We start from the raw sequence: 21249 nt of genomic DNA, 5'->3' as shown, positions 1-21249 counted from the left end.
CTTTACTACAGATTCTATACTGTATGGATGTGATACATTGAAGGTTTAGGAGAAAGTAAAGATGCTCGTCTGACCTTTACCTAAATGGTACTAATAACTTAGGAAATGAGAATCTTAGCCCTCCTATTCAATTGAATATTAAATAAATTATATGGTATGTTCAAACATATCTCAGGTTTGATGTGGATATCAATAGGCCTAATCAAAATTGAAACGTACTAGTATCTGCTTTCTTTTTTTTTTTTTTTGGCTGCATTGGGTATTCGTTGCGCGCGGGCTTTTCTCTAGTTGCTGCAAGCAGGGGCTACTCTTCATTGTGGTGCACGGGCTTCTCATTGCGGTGGCTTCTCTTGTTGCAGAGCCCGGGCTCTAGGTGTGCGGCCTTCAGTAGTTGTGGCACACGGGCTCAGTAGTTGTGGCTCGTGGGCTCTAGAGTGCAGCCTCCATAGCTGTGGTGCACGGGCTTAGCTGCTCCGCGGCATGTGGGATCTTCCCGGACCAGGGCTCGAACCAGTGTCCCCTGCATTGGCAGGTGGATTCTTAACCACTGCGCCACCAGGGAAGCCCCTAGCATCTGCTTTCTAAATTAAGCCAGTCCTGCTTATTTAGTTTTATCAAGTAGACATAGGACAGTGATCCAGCCCCCAAAACTGACCCTTTACTTAACTGTGCTGATCAGAGCTCCCCTATTATTTCATTGAACCATACTATTTCATTGAAAATATCAAAATGTTCTGATTATCCAGGAAGCTGTGTCATATTATGGGATTAATCGATGTGCTGAGCTCCCTGAAGGTGGCAAAAGTGGTGGTTTGATTGTTCCAGGTGGTTCTAAAACCTTTTTAAGCTTAATTGCACCAAGTTTCTCTTCCCCTTTGTCCAGCCCTTGAATTTTTATTCAGCCATGTTTCAGCCAAATTTAATGTAATATTGAAGGAGATCAGAGCCTGCCTTATGTCTGTTTTGTAATTCTCTTCACCAGCTACTTCAGTCAGGATAGGCTGGGTTATACTATAGTAAAAGATAATCTCCAGCTGTGTGGCTTAAAATAAGAAAAGTTTGGGCTTCCCTGGTGGCACAGTGGTTGGGAGTCCGCCTGCCCATGCAGGGGACGCAGGTTCGTGCCCCGGTCCGGGAGGATCCCACATGCCACGGAGCGGCTGGGCCCGTGAGCCATGGCCGCCGAGCCTGCGGTCCGGAGCCTGTGCTCCGCAACGGGAGAGGCCACAGCAGTGAGAGGCCCGCGTACCGCAAAAAAAAATTAATAATAATAAAGGTTTATTTCTCTCCTAAAATTCACTGGGTTTACACAACTTTCTAGGGAAGCTGCCCTCCACAGGCTGGCTTCATACCTCAAGTTTCTTTGATCTTGAGGCACCACTGCAGCAACACAGGTTTCCATGATTGCTATGGAAAGGGAAGAGAGGCCTGGAGAATTGAACACTTGCAATTATGTGCTTCCACCTTGGAAGTGACACACATCTCTCTTCCTCATGTTTCATTAGCCAGAATTAGTTAGATGGTTACCTAACTTCAAGAGGGTAGAGAAGTATAGCCCCCTGTATCCAGAAGCAGATGAGTACTGGCTATCGGGGAGTACTGGTAATAATCTGCCACTTAGCATTCTCAGTAACACGGTCACCATCACAAGAGATGCACACTCTAGGCTTTTGAAGTCATTTATATTGAAAGCTGGCACAGGAGTAGAGCTTGTAGAGGTGCCCTGTCTTCCCAGGTCACAGAACCAGGGTGGTTGTGGGGAAAGAGCCTGGATATCAGTCAGGCCATTGTACTCGTAAACCAGATCACCATGGGTGGGTTAACCTCTCTGACCTCTGGTTTCTCATATGTAAAGTGGTGGTCCTCATTTCTGCCACACAGAATTGTGAAGACTGAATAAAAGCCTACTGCTTGGTGTAGTGTCCGGCATATAGGTGATCTCAAATGGCAGACACTGTTATTCCTGTTCAGGGAACATTTATAGTCTTATTCTGTTTTACGAAGAAGCTGAATTTCCTGGTTCTTCAAAATGACCATTGGCACTGTAATTATTGACATATCCAAAGGCTTTCTCATCAGTTGGTCCTATAAAGCTTTCATTATTCTAACCTCAGCACCGAGGCTGGCAACAGTCCTGTACCTGCAAGTGAGAAAACTGAAGCTAAATGAGCTAGTCAATGGCAAAGACACTTTAAAACTTCAAGCTTTTTTTTTTTTTTGCGGTATGCGGGCCTCTCACTGCTGTGGCCTCTCCCGTTGCGGAGCACAGGCTCCGGACGCGCAGGCTCACTGGCCATGGCTCACGGGCCCAGCTGCTCCGCGGCACGTGGGATCCTCCCAGACCGGGGCACGAACCCGTGTCCCCTGCATCGGCAGGCGGACTCCCAACCACTGCGCCATCAGGGAAGCCCTAAAACTTGAAGCGTTTAATTCCAATAGCTGTCTATTAGAATAAATGCTGTAAGGGTTTTCTCAAATTAAATTGGGGGCATAGCCTCAGCTTTTAAGTAATTTTTCAGCACACTATATATTAGACCAGAAGTTTTCGTGTTGTTTTTTTCCTTGCCAAGACATGCATGGTAAATGTATAGCATATCCCATGTTTCACTCCTGGCATACCGGCTAAATCGCCCTTTAAAAAGCTGTTGAGGTGTGAATGAGAGTAATAAACATTATTGGAGACATGATCTTGAATCTATTTTAATATCTAAAAAGTCAATCAGAATGTCCATGTTAGTGACAAATTACTTGTAATACATTTTCCAATTGTCATAACACTCTTTGAGAACTGCTGCCTTGGAGAGTGGTAGTTGCTGATAATATTACAACCCAGCACTGTTGGACACAAACATTGGGACTTAAGGATGCGGTTCTTGGAGCAGTGGGCTCATTGCCTAGGGAGTGCCATTCGTGTCTTAGTCTTTGTGGAGAGCAGCCCCTGGAGTTGTGCAGTACAGAGTGGCCCTGTTTAGAAGGGTAGGTTTGTGGTCCATAATCATGGAAAAATTCTCCCTGGTCAGAGATGAAAGAGGAAAGAGGAGGACTGCAGAGAAGAGGTCCCAGAATTTGGAAAATGCTTCAGGGTAAAGCTGAGTTGCTAGATGGAGACTCAGGTTCCCAGCATGCCCCATCTTCACCAAACTTTTGGGGTTTTAGGTTAGGGGGATGGTTCTGTGGCAATAGCTGTAATTATTATTGTGGAATTCAGTACATTTATTTTATAATGATTTTTGCTTAAATGTACTCAATCCCTAAATCTTTTGTCAAGCACATTTTTAAGCAGGGGAATGTTCTATTGGCCTGTACTAGAGTATCACTGATAAGACCAGCACTTCTGATCTGCATATCAGCAATTGAAACAGGTGGAAAAAACTGAAGGTTTTCGTTTACTATCCATATACTGCAAATAGTACAAGCTTAAAAACTTTCTATGAGCCCTACTGTTGAAAGCAACTTGAGGCCCTGTTTATAAGTAGGGTATAAGTAAAGACTCTGGGTTTCCATTCCCACAGGTGTAAAATTAAAGTGTAGTTGATGTACAATATTATATAAGTAACAGGTATACAATATAATGATTCAAAAATTTTCAACGTTATACTCCGTTTACAGTTCTAAAATATTGGCCATATACCCTGTGTTGTAGAATATATCCTTGTAGCTTATTTTATACATAATAGTTTGCACCTCTTAATCCCCTACCCTTATGTTGCTCCTCCCCACTTCCCTCTCCCCAGTGGTAACCACTGGTTTCTATATCTGAGTCTGTTTTCTTTTTTGTTATATTCACTAGGTTGTTGTATTTTTTAGATTCCACATAGAAGTGATATCATACAGTATTTGTCTTTCTCTGTTGGACTTATTTCACGTAGCATAATACCCTCCAAGTCCATCCATGTTGTTGCAAATGGCAAAATTTCATTCCTTTTTATGACTGATTAGTATTACATTGTATATATATATACCACATCATGTTTATCCAGTCATCTGTTGATGGACACTTAGGTTGCTTCCATATTTTGGCAGTTATAAATAATGCTGCTGTGAACATTGGCGTGCATGTATCTTTTCGAATTAATGTTTTTGTTTTTTTCAGATATATGCCCAGGAATGGAATTGCTGGGTTATATGATTCTTCTATTTTCAGTTTTTTGAGAAACCGCCATCCTTTTTCCCACAGTGGCTACACCAATTTACATTCTCACCAACAGAGTACAAGGGTTCCCTTTTCTCCGCATCCTCGCCAACATTTGTTATTTGTGTCCTTTTTGAGGATAGCCATTCTGACAGGGGTGAAGTGATATCTCATTGTAGTTTTGATTTGCATTTCCTTGATGATTAGGGATGTTGAGCATCTTTTCATCTGCATGTCCTTTTGAAAAAATGTCTATTCAGTTCTTCTGCCCATTTTTTAATTGGGTTGTTTTAAATTTTGAATTGTATGAGCTGTTGATATTTGTTGGAATATTAACCCTGTATCGGTCATATTATTTGCAAATATCTTCTCCCATTCAGTAGGTTGTCTTTTCGTTTTGTTGATGGTTTCCTTTGTTGTACCAAACCTTTTAAGTTTAACTAGGTCTCATTTGTTTATTTTTGCCTTCATTTCCTTTGCTTCAGGAGACAGCTATGTCAAAGAATTTTCTGCCTGTGTTTGCCTCTAGGAGTTTTATAGTTTCCAGTCTTACACTTAGGTCTTTAATCCATTTTTAAATTTTTGTGTGTGGTGTTAGAGAATGTTCTAATTCCATTCTTTTACTTGTAGCTGTCCAATTTTCCCAGCACCACTTATTGAAGAGGCTGCCTTTTCTCTGCTGTATATTTTTGCCTCCTTTGTTATAGATTAATTGACCATAGGTGCATGGGTTTATTTCTGGGCTCTCTGTTCCACTGATCTATGTGTCTGTTTTTGTGTCAGCACCATACTGTTTTAATTACTGTAGCTTTGTAGTATAGTCTGAAGACAGGGAGTGCGATTCCTCCAGCTCTGTTCTTCTTTCTCAAGATTGCTTTGGCTATCTGGGATCCTTTGTGTTTCCATACAAATTTTAAAGTTATTTGTTCAAGTTCTGTGAAAAAATGCCATGGCTATCTTGATAGGGATTGCATTGAGTCTGTAGATTGCCTTGTGTAGTATGGTCATTTTAACAATATTAACTCTTCCAACCCATGAACATGGTATATCTTTCCATCTGTTGGTGTTGTCTTCGGTTTCTTTCCTCACTGCCATAGTTTTCCAAGTACAGGTCTACCTTCTTAGGTAGGTTTATTCATTGGCATTTTATTCTTTTTGATGCAGTGGTAAATGGGATTGTTTCCTCAATTTCTCTTATAGTTCATTGTTCGTGTACAGAAATGCAACAGATTTCTGTATATTAATTTTGTATCCTGCAACTTTACTAAATTCATTGATGAGTTCTAGTAGTTTTCTGGTGGCATCTGTAGGATTTTTTTTATGTATAGTATCATGTCATCTACAAACAGTGACAGTTTTACTTCTTCCTTTCCAATTTGTATTCTTTTTATTTCTTTTTCCTCTCTGATTGCTGTGGCTAGGACTTCCAGTACTGTGTTGAATAAAAGTGGTGAGAGTGGACATCTTTGTCTTGTTCCTGATCTTAGAGGAAATACTGTCAGCTTTTTCCCTGGGGTTTTTTGTTTGATTTTTGTTTTGGCTCTATTTCATTTATTTCTGCTCTGATCTTTATGATTTATTTCCTTCTACTAACTTTGGGTTTTGTTTGTTCTTCTTTCTCTAGTTCCTTTTGGTGTAAGGTTAGGTTATTTATTTGATATTTTTCTTGTTTCCTAAGGTAAGCTATATCACTATAAACTTCCCTCTTAGAACTACATTTGCTGCATCCCATAGGTTTTGGATCATTGTGTTTTAGTATTCATTTGTGTCTAGGTATTTTTTAATTTACTTTTGATTTCTTCAGTGATCCATTGGTTGTTTAGTGTTTGGTTGTTTAGTAGTATATCGTTTAGCCTCCACGTGTTTTTGTTTTCTGCAGTTTTTGTAGTTGATTTCTAGTATCATAGTGTTCATATCGGAAAAGATGATTGACATCATTTCAACTTCCTTAAATTTACCAGGGCTTGTTTTGTGGAAACGTGATCTATCCCGATCCATGTGCACTTTAAAGGAATATGTATTCTGCTGCTTTTGGATGGAATGTTCTGTGTGTATCAATTAAGTTCATCTGGTCTAATGTATCATTTAAGGCTAGTGTTTCCTTATTGATTTTCTGTCTAGATGATCTGTCCATTGATGTAAATGGGGTGTTAAAGTCCCCTACTATTATTGTGTTACTCTCAGTTTCTCCCTTTATGTCTGTTAATATTTGCTTTATGTGTTTAAGTTCTCCTATGTTGGGTGCATATATATTTACAATTGTTATATCTTTTTCTTGGACTGATCCCTTGATCATTATGCAGTGCCCTTGTTTCTTGTAACAGCCTTTATTTCAAAGTCTATTTTGTCTGATATAAGTATTGCTACCTTGGTTTTCTTTTGATTTCTATTTGCATGGAATATCTTTTTTCATCCCCTAACCTTCAGTCTGTGTGTCTTCAGATCTCGTGTAGGCAGCACATATATGGGTCTTGTTTTTGTATCCATTCAGACACTCTGTTTTTTAATTGGAACACTTCCATTTACATTTAAGGTAATTATTGATATGTACTTTTGACATTTTGTCAATTATTTGGAAGTTGTTTTTGTAAGTCATCAAGTCACAAAAGAACAAAAGAAGGGAAAAAAAAGACCATCTTTAGTGTTATATTTGGATTCCTTTTTGTGTATGTGTGTATCTATTATAGATAATTTGGTTTTTGGTTACCATGAGGTTTTTATATAGTGAGATACATATATATACATAGTTTTATATATATATATGTATATATATAGTTTTATATATATATGAATTACATATATATTTGTTTTAAGTTGCTGATCTCTTAATTTCAAATGCATTTTAATAACCCTGCATTTCTACTCTCCTCCCCTCACAATTACTGTTTTTGATATAATATTTTACATCTAATTGTTTTGTGTATCCCTTAACTGCTTATTTTGAATATAGATGATTTTACTACTATTGTTTTTTAACCTTCCTACTAGCTTTGTGTGTGGATGACTTCCTATCTTTACGGCATGTTTGCCTTTTTACCATTGAGCTTTCCAGTTTGTAATTTTCATGTTTCTAGTTATGGCATTTTCTTTTTTGCTTAGAAAAGTTACTTTAACATTTCCTGTAAAACTGGTTTGGTGGTGCTGAACTCTTAGCTTTTGCTTGTCTGTAAAGCTTTTGATCTATCACATCTACACAAGAGTCTTGCTGGGTAGAGTATTCTTGGTTGTAGGTTTTTCCCTTTCATCACTTTAAATATATGGTGTCACTCTTTTCTGGCCTGCAGAGTTTCTGCTGCAAAGTCAGCTGATAGCCTTATGGGAGTTCCCTTGTATGTTATTTGTTGCTTTTCCCTTGCTGTTTTTAATATTCTCTACCTTTAATTTTTGCCATTTTAATTGTGTGTCTTGGTGTGTTTCTCTTTGGGTTAATCCTTTATGAGTGGACTCTCTGGATGTCTATGGCTGTTTACTTTCCCAGCTCAGGGAAGTTCTCAGCTATTATGTCTTCAAATATGTTCTCAGCCCCTTTCTCTCTCTTTTCCTTCAGGGACCCCTATAATGTGAATATTAGTGTGTGACCAGGGGATTTTTGCAGAAACTAATGCCTGTGGCCAGCAATTTTTATTTTGGCTGGCCAAAAAGTAATTGTTATTATTTCACTAACACTTTGCGGGTTATTACATTCAGTAGTTAAACCTAACACACCTGTAAAGTCTTCTAATTTTCATGAAATGTTATCTTCAATCCACTCTTTTGTAGTAGCAAAGGAGCATTCTCCGGCACCGTGAGTTCTATTTTCACTTTCTGTATCAGAATCAATCACTAAGATTTTTTGTCTTTATTTGGTCTTATAGTCACATCATCTGAATCAGAACTGTATTCTGAAGAGCTATCATCTGCTGAGACACCAGTCGACATATGTTGCTCAAAGTATCTGCATAAAATTCACCAAAAAATTTTTCTTCACTCAAAATTTCATGATGCATCATTTTTGAAAATTTTATGTTTGTAATATACACAGGTTGGCACGAAAACCTAACGGAGCAAAATGTAAATGATAACAACAATCATAAGTTGTATAATGAACCCTTGATCAATTTTAAGCTCTAACAGCTTCACACAGTGATGTTAATTGTATCACTCTCTAAAAACATACTGATAACGTCTCTGGTCAGAGACGTTAAACTGCCTTCATTTCTTTTCATTCTTTTTGTGTTCAGCATCAGTCATTTCCACTATGTCTTTTCTGTCTTCCAGCTCACTGATCTGTTCCTCTGTATCATTCAGTCAACTGTTGATTCCTTCTAGTATATTTTTCATTTCAGTTACTGTAGTCTTCATCTCTGGTTGTTCTTTATTTTCTAACTCTTTGTTAAAAACTGCTGACTTCCTGCTCTGTGCATCCGTTCTTCTCCCGAGTTCTTTGTTCACCTTCACGATCACTACCCTGAACACTTTCTTGGGTAGATTGCCCGTCTCCATTCTTCTTCTGGGGTTTTACCTTGTTCCTTTGTCTGGAGCATGTTCCTCTGTCACCTCATTTTGCCTGTTTTTTGTTTTGTTTTGTTGTTTTAATGTATATGGTAGGTTAGTTACGTTTCCAGACCTTGGAGAAGGGGCCTTCTGTAGGAGACACCCTGTGTCCCAGCAACACAATTCCCTCTTATCACCCAAGCCGTATGCTCTAGGAGTTCCCCCTATGGTTGGTCCTTCTCTTGTGACAGGCTGACTGTGTGGGTGGTCTGGTAGGTTTGGTTGGCCCCCAGTCCAGTTGAGTGCCAGACCCTGCCTTGTGCGGAAGCTGCCGACTGCCGGTTGACAGGGCCGGGTCACGAGGCAGCTGACTGCAGAACCTCAGGGGGCCCTGGGGCTAGTGCTGGCTCACTGGTGTGTGGCGTCAGGGTACAGAAGATTCTGGGGCTGTTGTCTGCCCCCTGGTGGATGAAGCCAGGTCCTGGCATTAGTGCTAGACTCCTGGCAGGCAGAGCCTGGTCCTGGAGGCTGGTGACAGGGCCCAAGGGTCTTAGAGCTGGTGTCAGATGGCTGGTTGGGTGGGGGTTGTTCCTGACACAGTTGGGTACAGGGTCCAGGGTGTCCCAAAGCTTGTGTTGGCCTGCTGGTGGGGAGGCTGGTCCAGAGGCTAGAGTAGGCTTGCTGGAGGGCTGGGGCAGGCCCAGGAGATTCTGGAGCTGGTGCCTTCCCACTGGTAGGTGGGGCTGGGTCTTGGACCCTGTGGTGGACAGGGCCATGTCTAAAGGCAGCTGGTCTCACGAGGTCTTAAGGCAGCTGTCTGCTGCTGGGTGGGGCTGTGTCCTCAACCCAGTTAGTTGCTTGGCCTGAGGCATCCCAGCACATGCGCGATGTTGTGTGTGCCCTTTAAGAGTGAAGTCTCTATTTCCCTAGTCCTCTGGGACTCCTGAAATTAAGCCCCACTAACATTTAAAGCCAAATTCTCTGGGGGCTCGTCTTCCCAGTGCAGGACCCCCCAGGCTAGGGAGCCCGACATGGGCCTCAGAACTCTCACTTCTGTGGGAGAACCTATGCAATGTAATTATTCTCTAGTCTGTGGGTCACCCACTTGGGGATGTGGGACTTAACTGTATTACCAGGCCACCATTCCTACCCGTCTCCTTCTGGTTCCTCCTTTACGTCTTTTGTTGTAGAAGATCATTTCTGGTAGGTTCTGATCTTTTCGTCCATGGTGGTTTTGCACTTAGTTGTGGTTTTGGTGTGCTTGTGAGGGGAGGTGAGCTCAAGGTCCTTCTTCTCTGCCATGTTGACTGAACTCCTCCACAGCTGAAAAGTTAAAGAGGACTAAATGGCGTTCTTTTTCCCACTTGTCTCCCTTCCTTCCCCTTGCTCTGAAGCCTGTCTGTTCCTAGTTGGCTATTTTTCAGATATGATTCCTTCTAGTGGTTCAGTTACTCACTTATGACCCTGGGAAACAAGTAAATAATACTTAGGAAATTAGAGGAAAGAAAAAAAATGGGGCCAAGAGGAGGAACTGGGAACACCAGCCCCCGTGCTGAAGTGGAGCAGCCATTCGGCACTCTCCCACCCAGGCCTCATCGGAGTGTCCCAGCCTCTGCCTTCTCAGCGACGGACCTTGTTCCAGATTCCTGAGAAGGTGCGATGGTAAACGATTCTGTTCATGCCCTGGCTGTCTGATACCCCACTGGAAAACTCTGTCGTTAGGCTCAGTTGTAACAGGTGTTCAACCAGAAAGGTGAAGGGAAGGAACCAAGCAGCTCGTTGCAGATCCTGGCCAGAGAGGTCTTTCAACTGAGAAAGCCCATGCAAGATTCTTCCAGGGGGGCACTCTTGGGATTTTGGACAAAGCAGTTCTTTTTGTTGGCCACCCTAGACACTTAGCACCACCCCACGTCCCCACACACCCCTATGCAAACAGTAATCCCCTGCGATTGTGACAGCCAAACTGTCAGGAGTCTCCACTCGAGAACTGCTATTTAGAACTACATTTCCAGTCAGGGATACAGTACTGCCTGTAGTTGAAAACCTTTCATCACACTACAAACTAGAGAGCTGCATGGAAGAGGGAGTTAGGGAGAGACACACATGTCATGGGTGTGTGTGTGTGTGTGTGTGTGTGTGTGTGTCTTCAAGACTGGTGTCTGAGACACACATGTCATGGGGTGTGTGTGTGTGTGTGTGTGTGTGTGTGTGTGTGTCTTCAAGACTGGTGTCTGAGACCCAAACAAAGAGATGGTGGGCATGGACCTCCTCCACACTACATATGATGGATAACCTTCTATGTCTTCCAGTATCAGAATATTTAAACCAAAATGATATAACTATAAATTAATGCTTTTGACAAACATACCACAATACTTCTATCCATATGAGCTTTGTTCTTGGAACACAGAACATTTTGATGATGCTGTAGTGACACGAGCTAATATATGTTGAGTACTGCCAGGTGCTGTGCTTTATGTACATTATCTCACTTAATCCTCACAGCTCTGTAAGCAGGTAATTATCTCCCTTCTGCACACATGGAAACTACCCCTTAGAATAAGCAGATTTCCCAAGCAGTGGAGTTGGGCTTTGAACAGAGGGGTGTACCTGATACCAGGGTCTGTGCTAAAATGGTGCTACAATGACTGGAACAAATGACTAGGAATTTACAAGTCCCAACAGGATGCACCCTGAATTTGGAAACACTACAAGGATTCAGCTTCAAGTTGAAATAAGTAAGCATCAAGATAAAAAAGAAAAAATACTAGCCGACTCTCAAACATCACTCCAAGAATGACTCACGTTTTGCTGTGAGTTCAGGGTGCTTCACAATCTGACTGAGGAGATCTGTGTCCTTGGGAAATAATGGCTGGGATGTGGCTGATGAGAACGCTGCAGTGCTGTGCTGTAGCGCTTCTGAAATACTACCTTCAGAACAGGACCATCTCAGTGAAAAGAATGAATCAAGAGTGTGGATCTAGTATTATCTAAGGTAAAGATTATCCACCTCCCATAACTTAGTGTTCCCCTCGCTCAGGGCGGTGCGCACTTAGGTGGAGCTGACACTGCATGTCAGGATCTTCCAACCTCCTGCTCTGACTCTCGGATTCCAAACCACCCTCTGCTGATAAAAACATTCTACTCTATCTGCCATTGATTCCTTCTTTATTTACCCCCTACTAAGTTACTTCTCCCCACTCCTTCCCTCTGGCCCCCAAATTCTTTAAGTCTGAATGGCTTCAGTATGTTTATTTAGATAGAAATCCCATTCTCAGCTGCATCTTTATATATGAAGGCCAACAACACATACCATTCTCCTGGTAGGAAATAAATGTCATGAGGGCTGACGATTTAGAGCATGTTGCCTTCCAGATTTACAGTGGAGTTTTATGTTATTTAAGGCCCAGTAGACTTATACTTGGAAAAAGACAAGAGGTACGTCTCATTGTCTTTCAAGGCAGCGAGAACAGTCTTTACCTTTTGTTGGTCTTCCTTCGCCCGGTATCCACAGCAATGATGTATCAGTCGGTCAGCAACGGGGTACGTCTCTCATTGCTTTGGCTCTTTTCCCCATCTTTTAACATCTGATGACTGATTTTTTTCATCTTTCAGATAAAAGACTTTCGAAGTAAAATGCAATCAATATTTCCAGCAATTCCCAAGAACTCTGAATCGGCTGTTGAATGGGAGGAAGCATTGAAATCCAAATGAGATGAGCATGGTGGGTGAAGTCCAGAACGATTGTTACAGGAAAAGCTGGCTTTGGAGACGTCACAACAGCAAAGGGACTCGACGGATTTCTCCTAAGGAACACATGCAGATTGTTGAGTGACCCTGTGGGATGGATGGCATTCAGTGTCCCCGTAGGAGGCCGACAGTCATTTCTGTGTGCTGTACTTTATTACAACTGATTTGGTTATGTTCATATGGGGGTGGGGGGTGTTGGAGGGAGGGCAAAGTTTTCCTAAAGTTAGGAAGACTATTTAAAAATAATTATATGGGTACCTTCTCTATGTGGAGGAAATCCCAGGGGAAATACTTCTATGACTGTAACAGTTGAAACCAAGTTTTTTTACCTGAAAAACAAAATTATAACGTATGATGGAAAATCTTTATAAACAGACTCCTAACAGCAGTAGTACCTCTAAGTCTAATTAAATAAGTTTTAGCAGCCTTTCTTGTCCGTATGTGGCTGTCAGAACTCGGAGGACTTGCTCCTGTTAGGCAGACTCCAAAGTGACGGGTTAATGGGTGAATCCTGTCCATCAGGCAGTGGGTGTGGCTCTCTTGTCCTGAACACAGTCTTTGATTTGTATATGCCAGTCATTTACCTGACAGCCTCACCTTAGGCCCTGTAAATTCTTAGACAAGAAGCCAGTAACAGATTATGATAACTTGAAAGGATAATCATGTGAAAATAACGATGTTATGGGTATAAAATGTACTTTTTTGACAAGTTGGTTCTGGGTCCCGAAACACTGACTGACAGTTTATAGCTTTATTTCAGTTGTCAATATAAAAATAGTCCAATTATCACCTATCTTAACAAATATTTTTAACCAAAAAGATACCTGAGAACTGAGTCTCAGGTAAATTAAAATTTTAAGAAAAGTATTTTAACATGTCAGTATGACCAGAAAATTAACCTCTGGTTGAATATCATTGTGTATTTTCTTTATAATTGCTTAGGCTCTAATTAACAATCAATCAGTTTAAAAAAGTACATTTGAACTTTATCTGTTAAAATGAAACCTTTTAGTTTTAAGAAAAAATTTTAAATGTCAACTGCCTAATGTAACATTTTTCTCTGGACTGTGTTACCCTGTTAAAATTGCTGTATTGTTAATTAAACAGGTGTAATCAGCACCTGGGATTCCTATGTAACCTGTTTAAAATCCAAGACTAAAAGAAAAGGATTGTGAAATTTATCTCAGGGTATGTGGAGTAGCAAAATAACTTCACCCACCTTTCATTTTTAACTAAATCTCTGCTAATAAAATAGCTCTAGTCTTTGAATGCAATGAAGGAAGGAAATCGGGAGGAAAACTGAACAGGTTTTTGTCCCTATTATGAGTCTGAGTCTAGGTGGGTGGTGGGTGTGCCACCACCCACCTGGAAGCCTAAAGGAAGGAATGTTTGAGTGCATGTTTGTGTGACATGCCTAAGGTTTACAAAACCCTTCCCATATGCGTCTGTTGTCCTTAAGGGATAGGGGGGTGGGGGGACGGACACGACGACTCCCATAGTAATGATGGTGAATCACCTGCTGAGGAAAGGTTGATGGGGACAGATTCCCTAGAACCGGTACCAAGCATAGGCTCCAGTTGCATTTTAAAAGCCAAAATGAAGTAACAAAGATGAAAGTTAAAAGAAAAACAAGCAATATGACTGACTAAAGTGATTTTTTTCTACAGTCAGAACTCAGATATCAGAAGATGTCATTTGTCTATTCCTTTTATACCAGAGGCATATTGTTAAACTGGTTAATGGAAAGGAAAAGTGTTTAACAGATAATGTTACTCTTTATGTGAAGTACCATCTGTGTACTGAGTTCTGAACGTTCCTGGATATGGAAGAGGGGAAATGTTATGGAATCTCAAGTTTGCCTCCTTCTCTGTCTTCATCTTGGGTAGAGCATGGCAAACACAATCACATTTATCTCCTGGACCATAAAGAGTTTTAATCACCCTATCAACCAGGATGACATTTCTCACAGACTTAAAAAGGAACAGAGCAGACATTATCTTGCCATAAGCAGTCCATTTCATGGAGGCTGAGCACTAGAAATTGTTTAGAGGGTGGGCAGCACGCCGTTCCCACTTCACGCGTAAGCCGCCATTAAGGCGGCTCCCGTAAGAACGCCGCTTACACTGGCTCAGCGTTAAGCTTTAGAGTCTCGGTGCCAAGCTGTTGGAGAAAGCAGCGTGGAGTATATAGAGAGACCGTGGTGGGCAGGGGGCGACTTCCAGGGCCTCAGGATTCATTCAAGGGGAAAAACAAACGCCTATTCTGGTAGGTTCTTGCTGCCCTGTAAAAACGTATCCATGGGCGGCTGCTGTTTTCAGACTTAAGAAAATACGGTTTCTGAACAAACTGGGAATGAAAAATAGGGCACAAGACGCCCTGCGGCCTGTCTCTACAAGAAACAAGGATCCTAATGACGGGAGAGACAGCGAGCCGCTGCCCAGGCCCCGCAGAGCCGAGGTGTGACCGCAGGTGACCCTCCCTCCATCGCACTGACACAGGCTGACGCTGGAAAAAAAACCTGCCTCAGCTGCTCGGTCCAAAGGGGGCACCTCATCACCTCGCCTGTCGTACATTCTGCTTAGTCTCACGGATAGTGTGGGACTCAGCTTGCAAATTAATCCTTGTAACCTAAGAGGAAGGTAAAAGAAATGAAGGGGGGTGGGGAAAGCCCATGGGGACAAAGGTAATTAAAATCCACTGAATTTAGCAATTTCACTTGGGGCAAAATTTAATCTCTCCTAGGTTTGGTTCTGTATCTTCTTTAAAACAAACATTTAAGTACAAATGAAAATCAGCCAGGGAAAATATAAAATTTCTCCAAATCGTTAAATTTCTCATGAAAGTTAGCAAAATACACATTTTTATGGAACTTTATCAAGTGCAAGTGAGATGTTTTTCCTTTCTGCCGAGTCACTGAGTTATATGTCAAGGATCTGGGTTTCTGTGTTGGTGTTATCAGGATTAATTATCAAAGGCTGTGCTTTTGTGAGTCTAGAAGAGGAAAGGAAGCATCTCCGGCAAGCAGTGACATTAATCTTGTAACAATGAGTGAGGCTGTTACCAGATTTTGTCTGACGGCAGATTACTCAGTTTTGGAGAAAATTATAGTAGCACAGTTATCAAGAAGTACGCAGAGTTCAACTTTTCTGCCCAAGTACTAGTGGAGTGATTCAGGACCTTAATTTATATTTCTTACATAAGCTAGGTGAGGCCTTTTGCCTTTGGTGAGGCAAGATCACTTACTAAAAAAGAAAACAAAACCATAGTAAAAAACAAAGAAAACAAGATTCCGTATAAACGTTAATGACAGAAGGGTACGAACCAGTCTTAATGGACTCCCCTAAGAATCTAAATTAGGCAAACCAAGCAAGCTTGGCACATTTATAGAACACCTTCTACCTGCTTACCTGAAAACGCTCCAGAAATTCATCCTCACACTGCCCCTGACGTCCCGGGCTTAGAGTGGGAGTGTAGGTCTGCAGCCCAACAGAAAACACCACAGGACACAGCCAGGGGGCTGCCTGGAACTCCAGCACGAGGGCCCGCTGCCTGCAAAGAGCAAGTGGACAAAGTTGAGCATAAAAGCTTGCATTTGACGTTCTCTACGGAGCTGTGCTAAGCTCTGCAGAGTCCCTTGGCTCTGCCAACCGGGGTGATGGGAGGGTGTTTATTTTTACTTTATTACTACTGGTTGTCTTCTCCAACTGTCCCTGTTGGAGGCTCTGTTTCCCTTCGCTTCCTACTGTGAGCGAAGCCCAAAAGGTGGACATTCTCATCTGGACGAGCTGGGCACTTACCAGGGGCGGACGGTCACGGTCCCCGTCACCACCTTTACCTGTATCCTTCCACCTCCCTTCAGTCCGCAGTGGCCACAGCTAGCTACAGATCCTTCAGCTGGGACAGAGTTTACAAAACTAAGAAAATGCTAGTAGTCAATCTCACGCAAAGCTAAAATAAGACCTTGTTAAAAAATAAGAACGATTGAGGAAACCCTTTCCTCTGAGCTTGCTCTTACGCCAGCCCTGGTTCTCTTTTCATAGATTCTTATTACGCACGACTGTAGTACAGTATCTGTGGAAACAGCACTTTATCAAGTCTTCCAACTCCCTGTTTAAAGGGAGACTTTTCTTCGACATAGTAAGTGATGAGACAGGCTCTCCTATGGTGGCCAAGAACGCAGGGAGACGGGTTCCCTGAGCCTTATTCAGGCTCCTGCAGAGCTGGAGGTGGACGGCACTTCAGCCTGCAGGATGGGGCTCCGACCCAACAAATCCCAGTTTTCCCTGTGCCTCTTCAATTCCCGTGGTGTCCAAATTTGACGTCTCTGATATGTCTACGAATACTGAGTTGGGGGTGGAATCCAGATTCTTCTCAGGAGTGCATTTGCTTTAACTTTTCAATACTACTGAAGGAGCAGGGAAGGGCTGGGTTAAAACACAGGGTCAGGTGATGCCTTAGAGAAACACCTGCATCCCTGACAGGGAAGCAGATATTCATCCTTGTGTAGTTTCTTCAGGTTCAGGATTAAGCCCTTAGTAAATATAGGGAGGGAGGGAGGGAAGGAGGAAGTGAGAGAAAGAGGGAGAAAGGAAAAGGAGATGGGAGGGAATGGGAAGGGATGGAGAGAAGGAAGGAAGGAAGGGAGGAAAGGGAGGGGGAGGGAGGGCAGAGGGAGGACCAGATGGAGAAGGGAGAGAAGAAAGTGGGGGCAGGGGCTTCCTCACTGGGAAGAGGGTCCACAAGTCCAGGACCACACATCCAGCTCCTGGAGAAACTGACACTTGCCTTCTCATCCATGCAGACCACATCTACCTCAGCCACCAACACACGGGAGAATAAAAGCACATCAGAATGATAAAAATTAGTTTCTGAAGTGAGCCCTGGGCCCCTGCTGGGGTTTCTAACTCCCAGTCCTATGACTAGATAGTCCAAAAATTAAAAATTTAAAGCAAGATCCTAATGCATTCACCAACTCTGAGTTGCCAAGCAGGAACAGAGAAGATCTGGAAGAACAAGTATTACTCAGGGTGTCCTCATGTCTGGCCAATTCTCGCTGTGTAGCACCTGGTCAGGGACCCAGAGGTATGAATGGGAAGCATTCTCCCTGAAAACAAATGACCTCAAAAAAAAAAAAAAAAAAAAATCCCTGCCACTTCTCACTTCACTTTAGAAACCTCACTCTCTTCCCATTTGTTGGCAATGCCATCTAGAAATAAGGCTCCTTCCTCCTCTCTGGGGTGGAGTTTTATTCTGTAGCCAGAGCCCCTGAGTTGAAGTTCTCAGAGCGCTGAGAGCAGGAAGGGCACAGAACACCTTGGGCTCGGTCACCCGGGCGCAGCGCTGTTCACTGAAGAAATCAGGCAGAGACCAACCCACCACCCACTTCCCTGTGGACCTAATATGCCCTGGAAGGAAGCCCAATAATTCTACCTAATCTACCCAATTTGTGCCTTTGATGTAAGCTTCGGCAGTACATCTGACTCTTTGGCTAGTCGCTAAATCATTGTGAGCACACGTTAATTACCCAGCATGACAAAGGCGCGGGTCGGCTGGTTTTCCTGGGCTGTGTGTGCCGGGAGGCGCAGGAGTTATTAGAAAAGCTCGGGCCGGCGGGTTAATATCATCCCTTCTGGCATCCGTGTGTAATGCCACACCCCGTGCCTGGTTTAAGAACTGAAATTAAAAACAGCTCTCTCAAATACACGACAGGCCGACAGTCTTAACGGCCCTGAACTGTCCTGACCGGGGGCAACGACTATCCTCTGCGGCTCCAAACTTCTAAATCACCCGCTCATAGTAGCTGCTCAGCAGCCCAAGAGCTGCGCCGACCACGTCACATCCAGTGGTGGTCAGTGACACGGCGGGCCAGAGACAGCGCCTTCTCTAGACGGCAGCATCCCTGAGCTAAGTGGCGTCCCGGGAGGTGGGGAGCTCTGAGTGCCGCGTGTGTTTGGTCTGCCCCGGAAAGCATTCCTCAAATCACCTGGCAACTAACTTCAGGTGCATCCGCTAAACACGAAGCGCCTCCAGTCCAGCAGCAGCCGTTGCTGCGGGGCAGCCCACGTGCTCCCCCTGAGCCGCCCCCTCCTCTCCATGTCCCTCTCTGCTTTCTTCCGTGGTGGCCAGAAGATGCCGGCACACCGCCCTCTCGGCCTCGGTCTTCTGACTCGCCTACACTTTCTCCAGCTGCTTGTCTTCTGAGCCTCCTCCAACACCTGGAGAAGCAAGATCCTGTTCCTAAGCAGAGGAACATCTAGGCCAACCTGGGGGACGTCCTCCCACTCTCCTAGCTGGCAGAAGGTCAAGGCGGGGCGTCCCAGTCCTGGGGCTTTCGAGGACTCCCCGTGTTTCTCTGGGCGCTCTGCGCCTGGACCTGCCCCGAGCTCTCCAGGGGAGACTGAGTGAGCAGCATGTCGGCAGGCGCACCGGCCCCGGCCTTTACTTTTTCTCTCTCGGAACAAGGGCCTGTGGACGAGCGATGCTGTGACGCTGTGTGTCCCGCTCAGTCCCGTTGCCTCTTCGTAGATGGTGCCAGCAGTCTGGCAGCCGCCTCCCTCTTCCCTCTGAAGATGACTTGTTCTCAACGGCTGGTCTGCTCTTGGGAGGCCTGCGTTCTGGGCCCCCGGGCGGGGGGCCTGAGCTCTGCCCAGCGCCCTTGCTTCCTGGCCTGGGTAGTCAGGCCCCAAACCTCGTCCTTGTTCCTGGTCAGCCCCCAAGAGTCTCTTCAGCACCACCCGCTATGCGCCGATAAACATTTTCTCCGCAGCTAAAACCCCTTTATGACAAGCCCCGTGGTCAGCCCTTAAAGCTTTCTTCGCAGTCACACGGCGCCCGGGTAGGCGGGCTGTCCTCTGGGAAGGGGTTTCCAGGGGCCGCTGGTGGCGGGAGGGGAGATCTGAGTCCCTTCGCTTCCTGCTCCGTCCCACCGGACCCCCCCCCCCAGGCTCCTCCAGCCTCCCGGCCTCAACCCCAAACCTAGCCCCTCCGCTTCCAGCAGGGACGACTTCGGGCAAATGCCCCACGCAGGCCCGCTGTCTCCGTCTCTAAAATGGGCACAAGAACTCCCAAGTCCGCTGCTGGGAGGGTGAAATGCTGGACGCGGCAGCCAGGTCCCGAGACCCCCGGCCCGTGCTGCGGGCGCAGTGGGTTTACGCTAGTGAGCCCTGACTCGCTCGCGTGTACGCCGCCCTACTCACCCCGCCGCCGCCGCCGCCGCCGCCGCCGCTGCCGCCGCGCAGGCTCCTCCCAGGGCCTGGGCCTCCAGCTCCTGCGCACCTTATACCCGCCACCCAGCGGGTGGGAGGCCCACGGGCCTGGGCTTCAGGGGCCACACCTGCGGGTGAGCCAGATACTGCGGGGACGGGCCCCCTTCCACCCCAGCGCAGCCCTGAGAGCTCAGGCCACTGGGCATCTAATGGGGGGACAGAGGGAGCCTCGATGGCCCAGGTGAGGGCGCACAGGGCCTACAGGTTCACCCCAGTGGGGAAAGGAGCGCTTCTGCACCTCGCTGCTCTGCCGAGACCGTGGTTCTCAAACAGCAATCAGCCCGAATGAGAACCACCCGCATCACCTGAGAAAACACAGGTCCCGGCCCCGCCCACGGCTTCGAGTCAGCGGTCTGGGGCGGGGCCCGAGAATCTGCCTTTCTACCCAGTTCCCCGGGTCGCTGACGCCGCAGGTGCAGGGACCACAGGCTGAGAGCCGCGGCCCTACTCCGTGTCTACCTCCGATGATGGCGCTGGGGACCAAAGGTGTCACAGGACAGCATCTCTGTTAAACAACCTTCTCAGGCTTCTGTGAAAGCCAGAGTTCCACACTTCCTGATTCTGCTTTCTCCCGAGTTTGAGAAATACGCCCGTCCCCTGGGCTGTCACCCTCCAAGGCCCACTCGCCACCCTCCCCTCTCTCGTCACCGCCAGTTCACTTTCCCAGGCAGGACCCTTACTCTTGTCCAGGCAGCTGGGAGGAAGGCGCACCTCCACTCCCTGACCTCGCGGAGGGGCACACGAACCCCAGAAGCGCACAGGGGTTCGTTCAGAAATGAGCAGTGGGCACTGGACGCGTCTGACCCGGCTCAGTCCCCAAGCTGTTTCCTGGGCAGGGAGACAAGGTGACAGTAAACGTCAGCTTGACGAGAGTTCTTCCCCGCAGACCTGAGAGAACGGCCTGGGAGGGGCAGAGGGGAGAGCCTGCGGAGCTGGGTGGAGAGGAGCCGGGGAAGGAGGGCTCCTAGGAGGCCTGGCAGAGAGGGAAGGGAGTCTTCGTAGAAAGCCTTGGCTGACCCGTGAGAAGCTGGGTTTTACCTCTAAGCAATGGCAAGTCCATGGAGTTTTCTGAGCTGGTGACATTATGAAACTGGCATATCCTTTTTATTTTCAAGATTTATTTAGTATTTATTTAATTTATTTCTGGCTGTGTTGGGTCTTAGTTGCGGCATGTGGGATCTTTCTTTGCTGCGCAGGCTTCTCTCTGGTTGTGGCGTGCGGGTTTTCATTCTAGTTGTGGCACGAGGCCTCTGTAGTTAAGGCGCACAAGCTCAGTAGTTGTGATGCGCAGGTTTAGTTGCCCCGAGGCATGTGGGATCTTAGTTCCCTAACCAGGGAATGAACCTGCCTGCGTCCCCTGCATTGGAAGGGGGATTCTTTACCACTGGACCACTAGGGATGTCCCGGCATTTCCTTTCAATCATTCATTCATTTGAAGCACAATCATTAAGCACAATCATTAGGTGCTGGGGGGACACGATGGTGATTAGAGAGCCCCTCCTTGAAGCACTGACGGTTTGCTGGGGACGGGGTGGGGGGGGGGAGGTTCTTTTGACCGTGAAGGATGCACTGGAGGGAGAGCCCATGGCCTGACCCAGGGTGGCCTTTGCTCTCCCTCAGACTGGGCCC

General features: G+C 45.3%; 1 protein-coding gene across 1 annotated transcript in view; it reads left to right on the top strand.

Annotated features, from left to right (window-relative positions):
- The window catches only part of TMEM242 (transmembrane protein 242), a 47165-nt gene extending 33629 nt beyond the window's left edge, over positions 1-13536 (top strand). The window contains exon 4 of the mRNA XM_082669031.1: positions 12221-13536. Within this exon, the coding sequence (XP_082525157.1) occupies positions 12221-12319 (99 nt within the window). The 3' untranslated portion in view covers positions 12320-13536. The remainder of the gene's footprint in view (positions 1-12220) is intronic.
- Positions 13537-21249: the final 7713 nt, after the last annotated feature.

Source organism: Grampus griseus (assembly GCF_964374135.1).
Source record: "Grampus griseus genome assembly, chromosome: 13".
In the NCBI taxonomy this organism is placed as follows: domain Eukaryota; kingdom Metazoa; phylum Chordata; class Mammalia; order Artiodactyla; family Delphinidae; genus Grampus; species Grampus griseus.
This window is presented reverse-complemented; position numbering and strand designations above follow the sequence as displayed.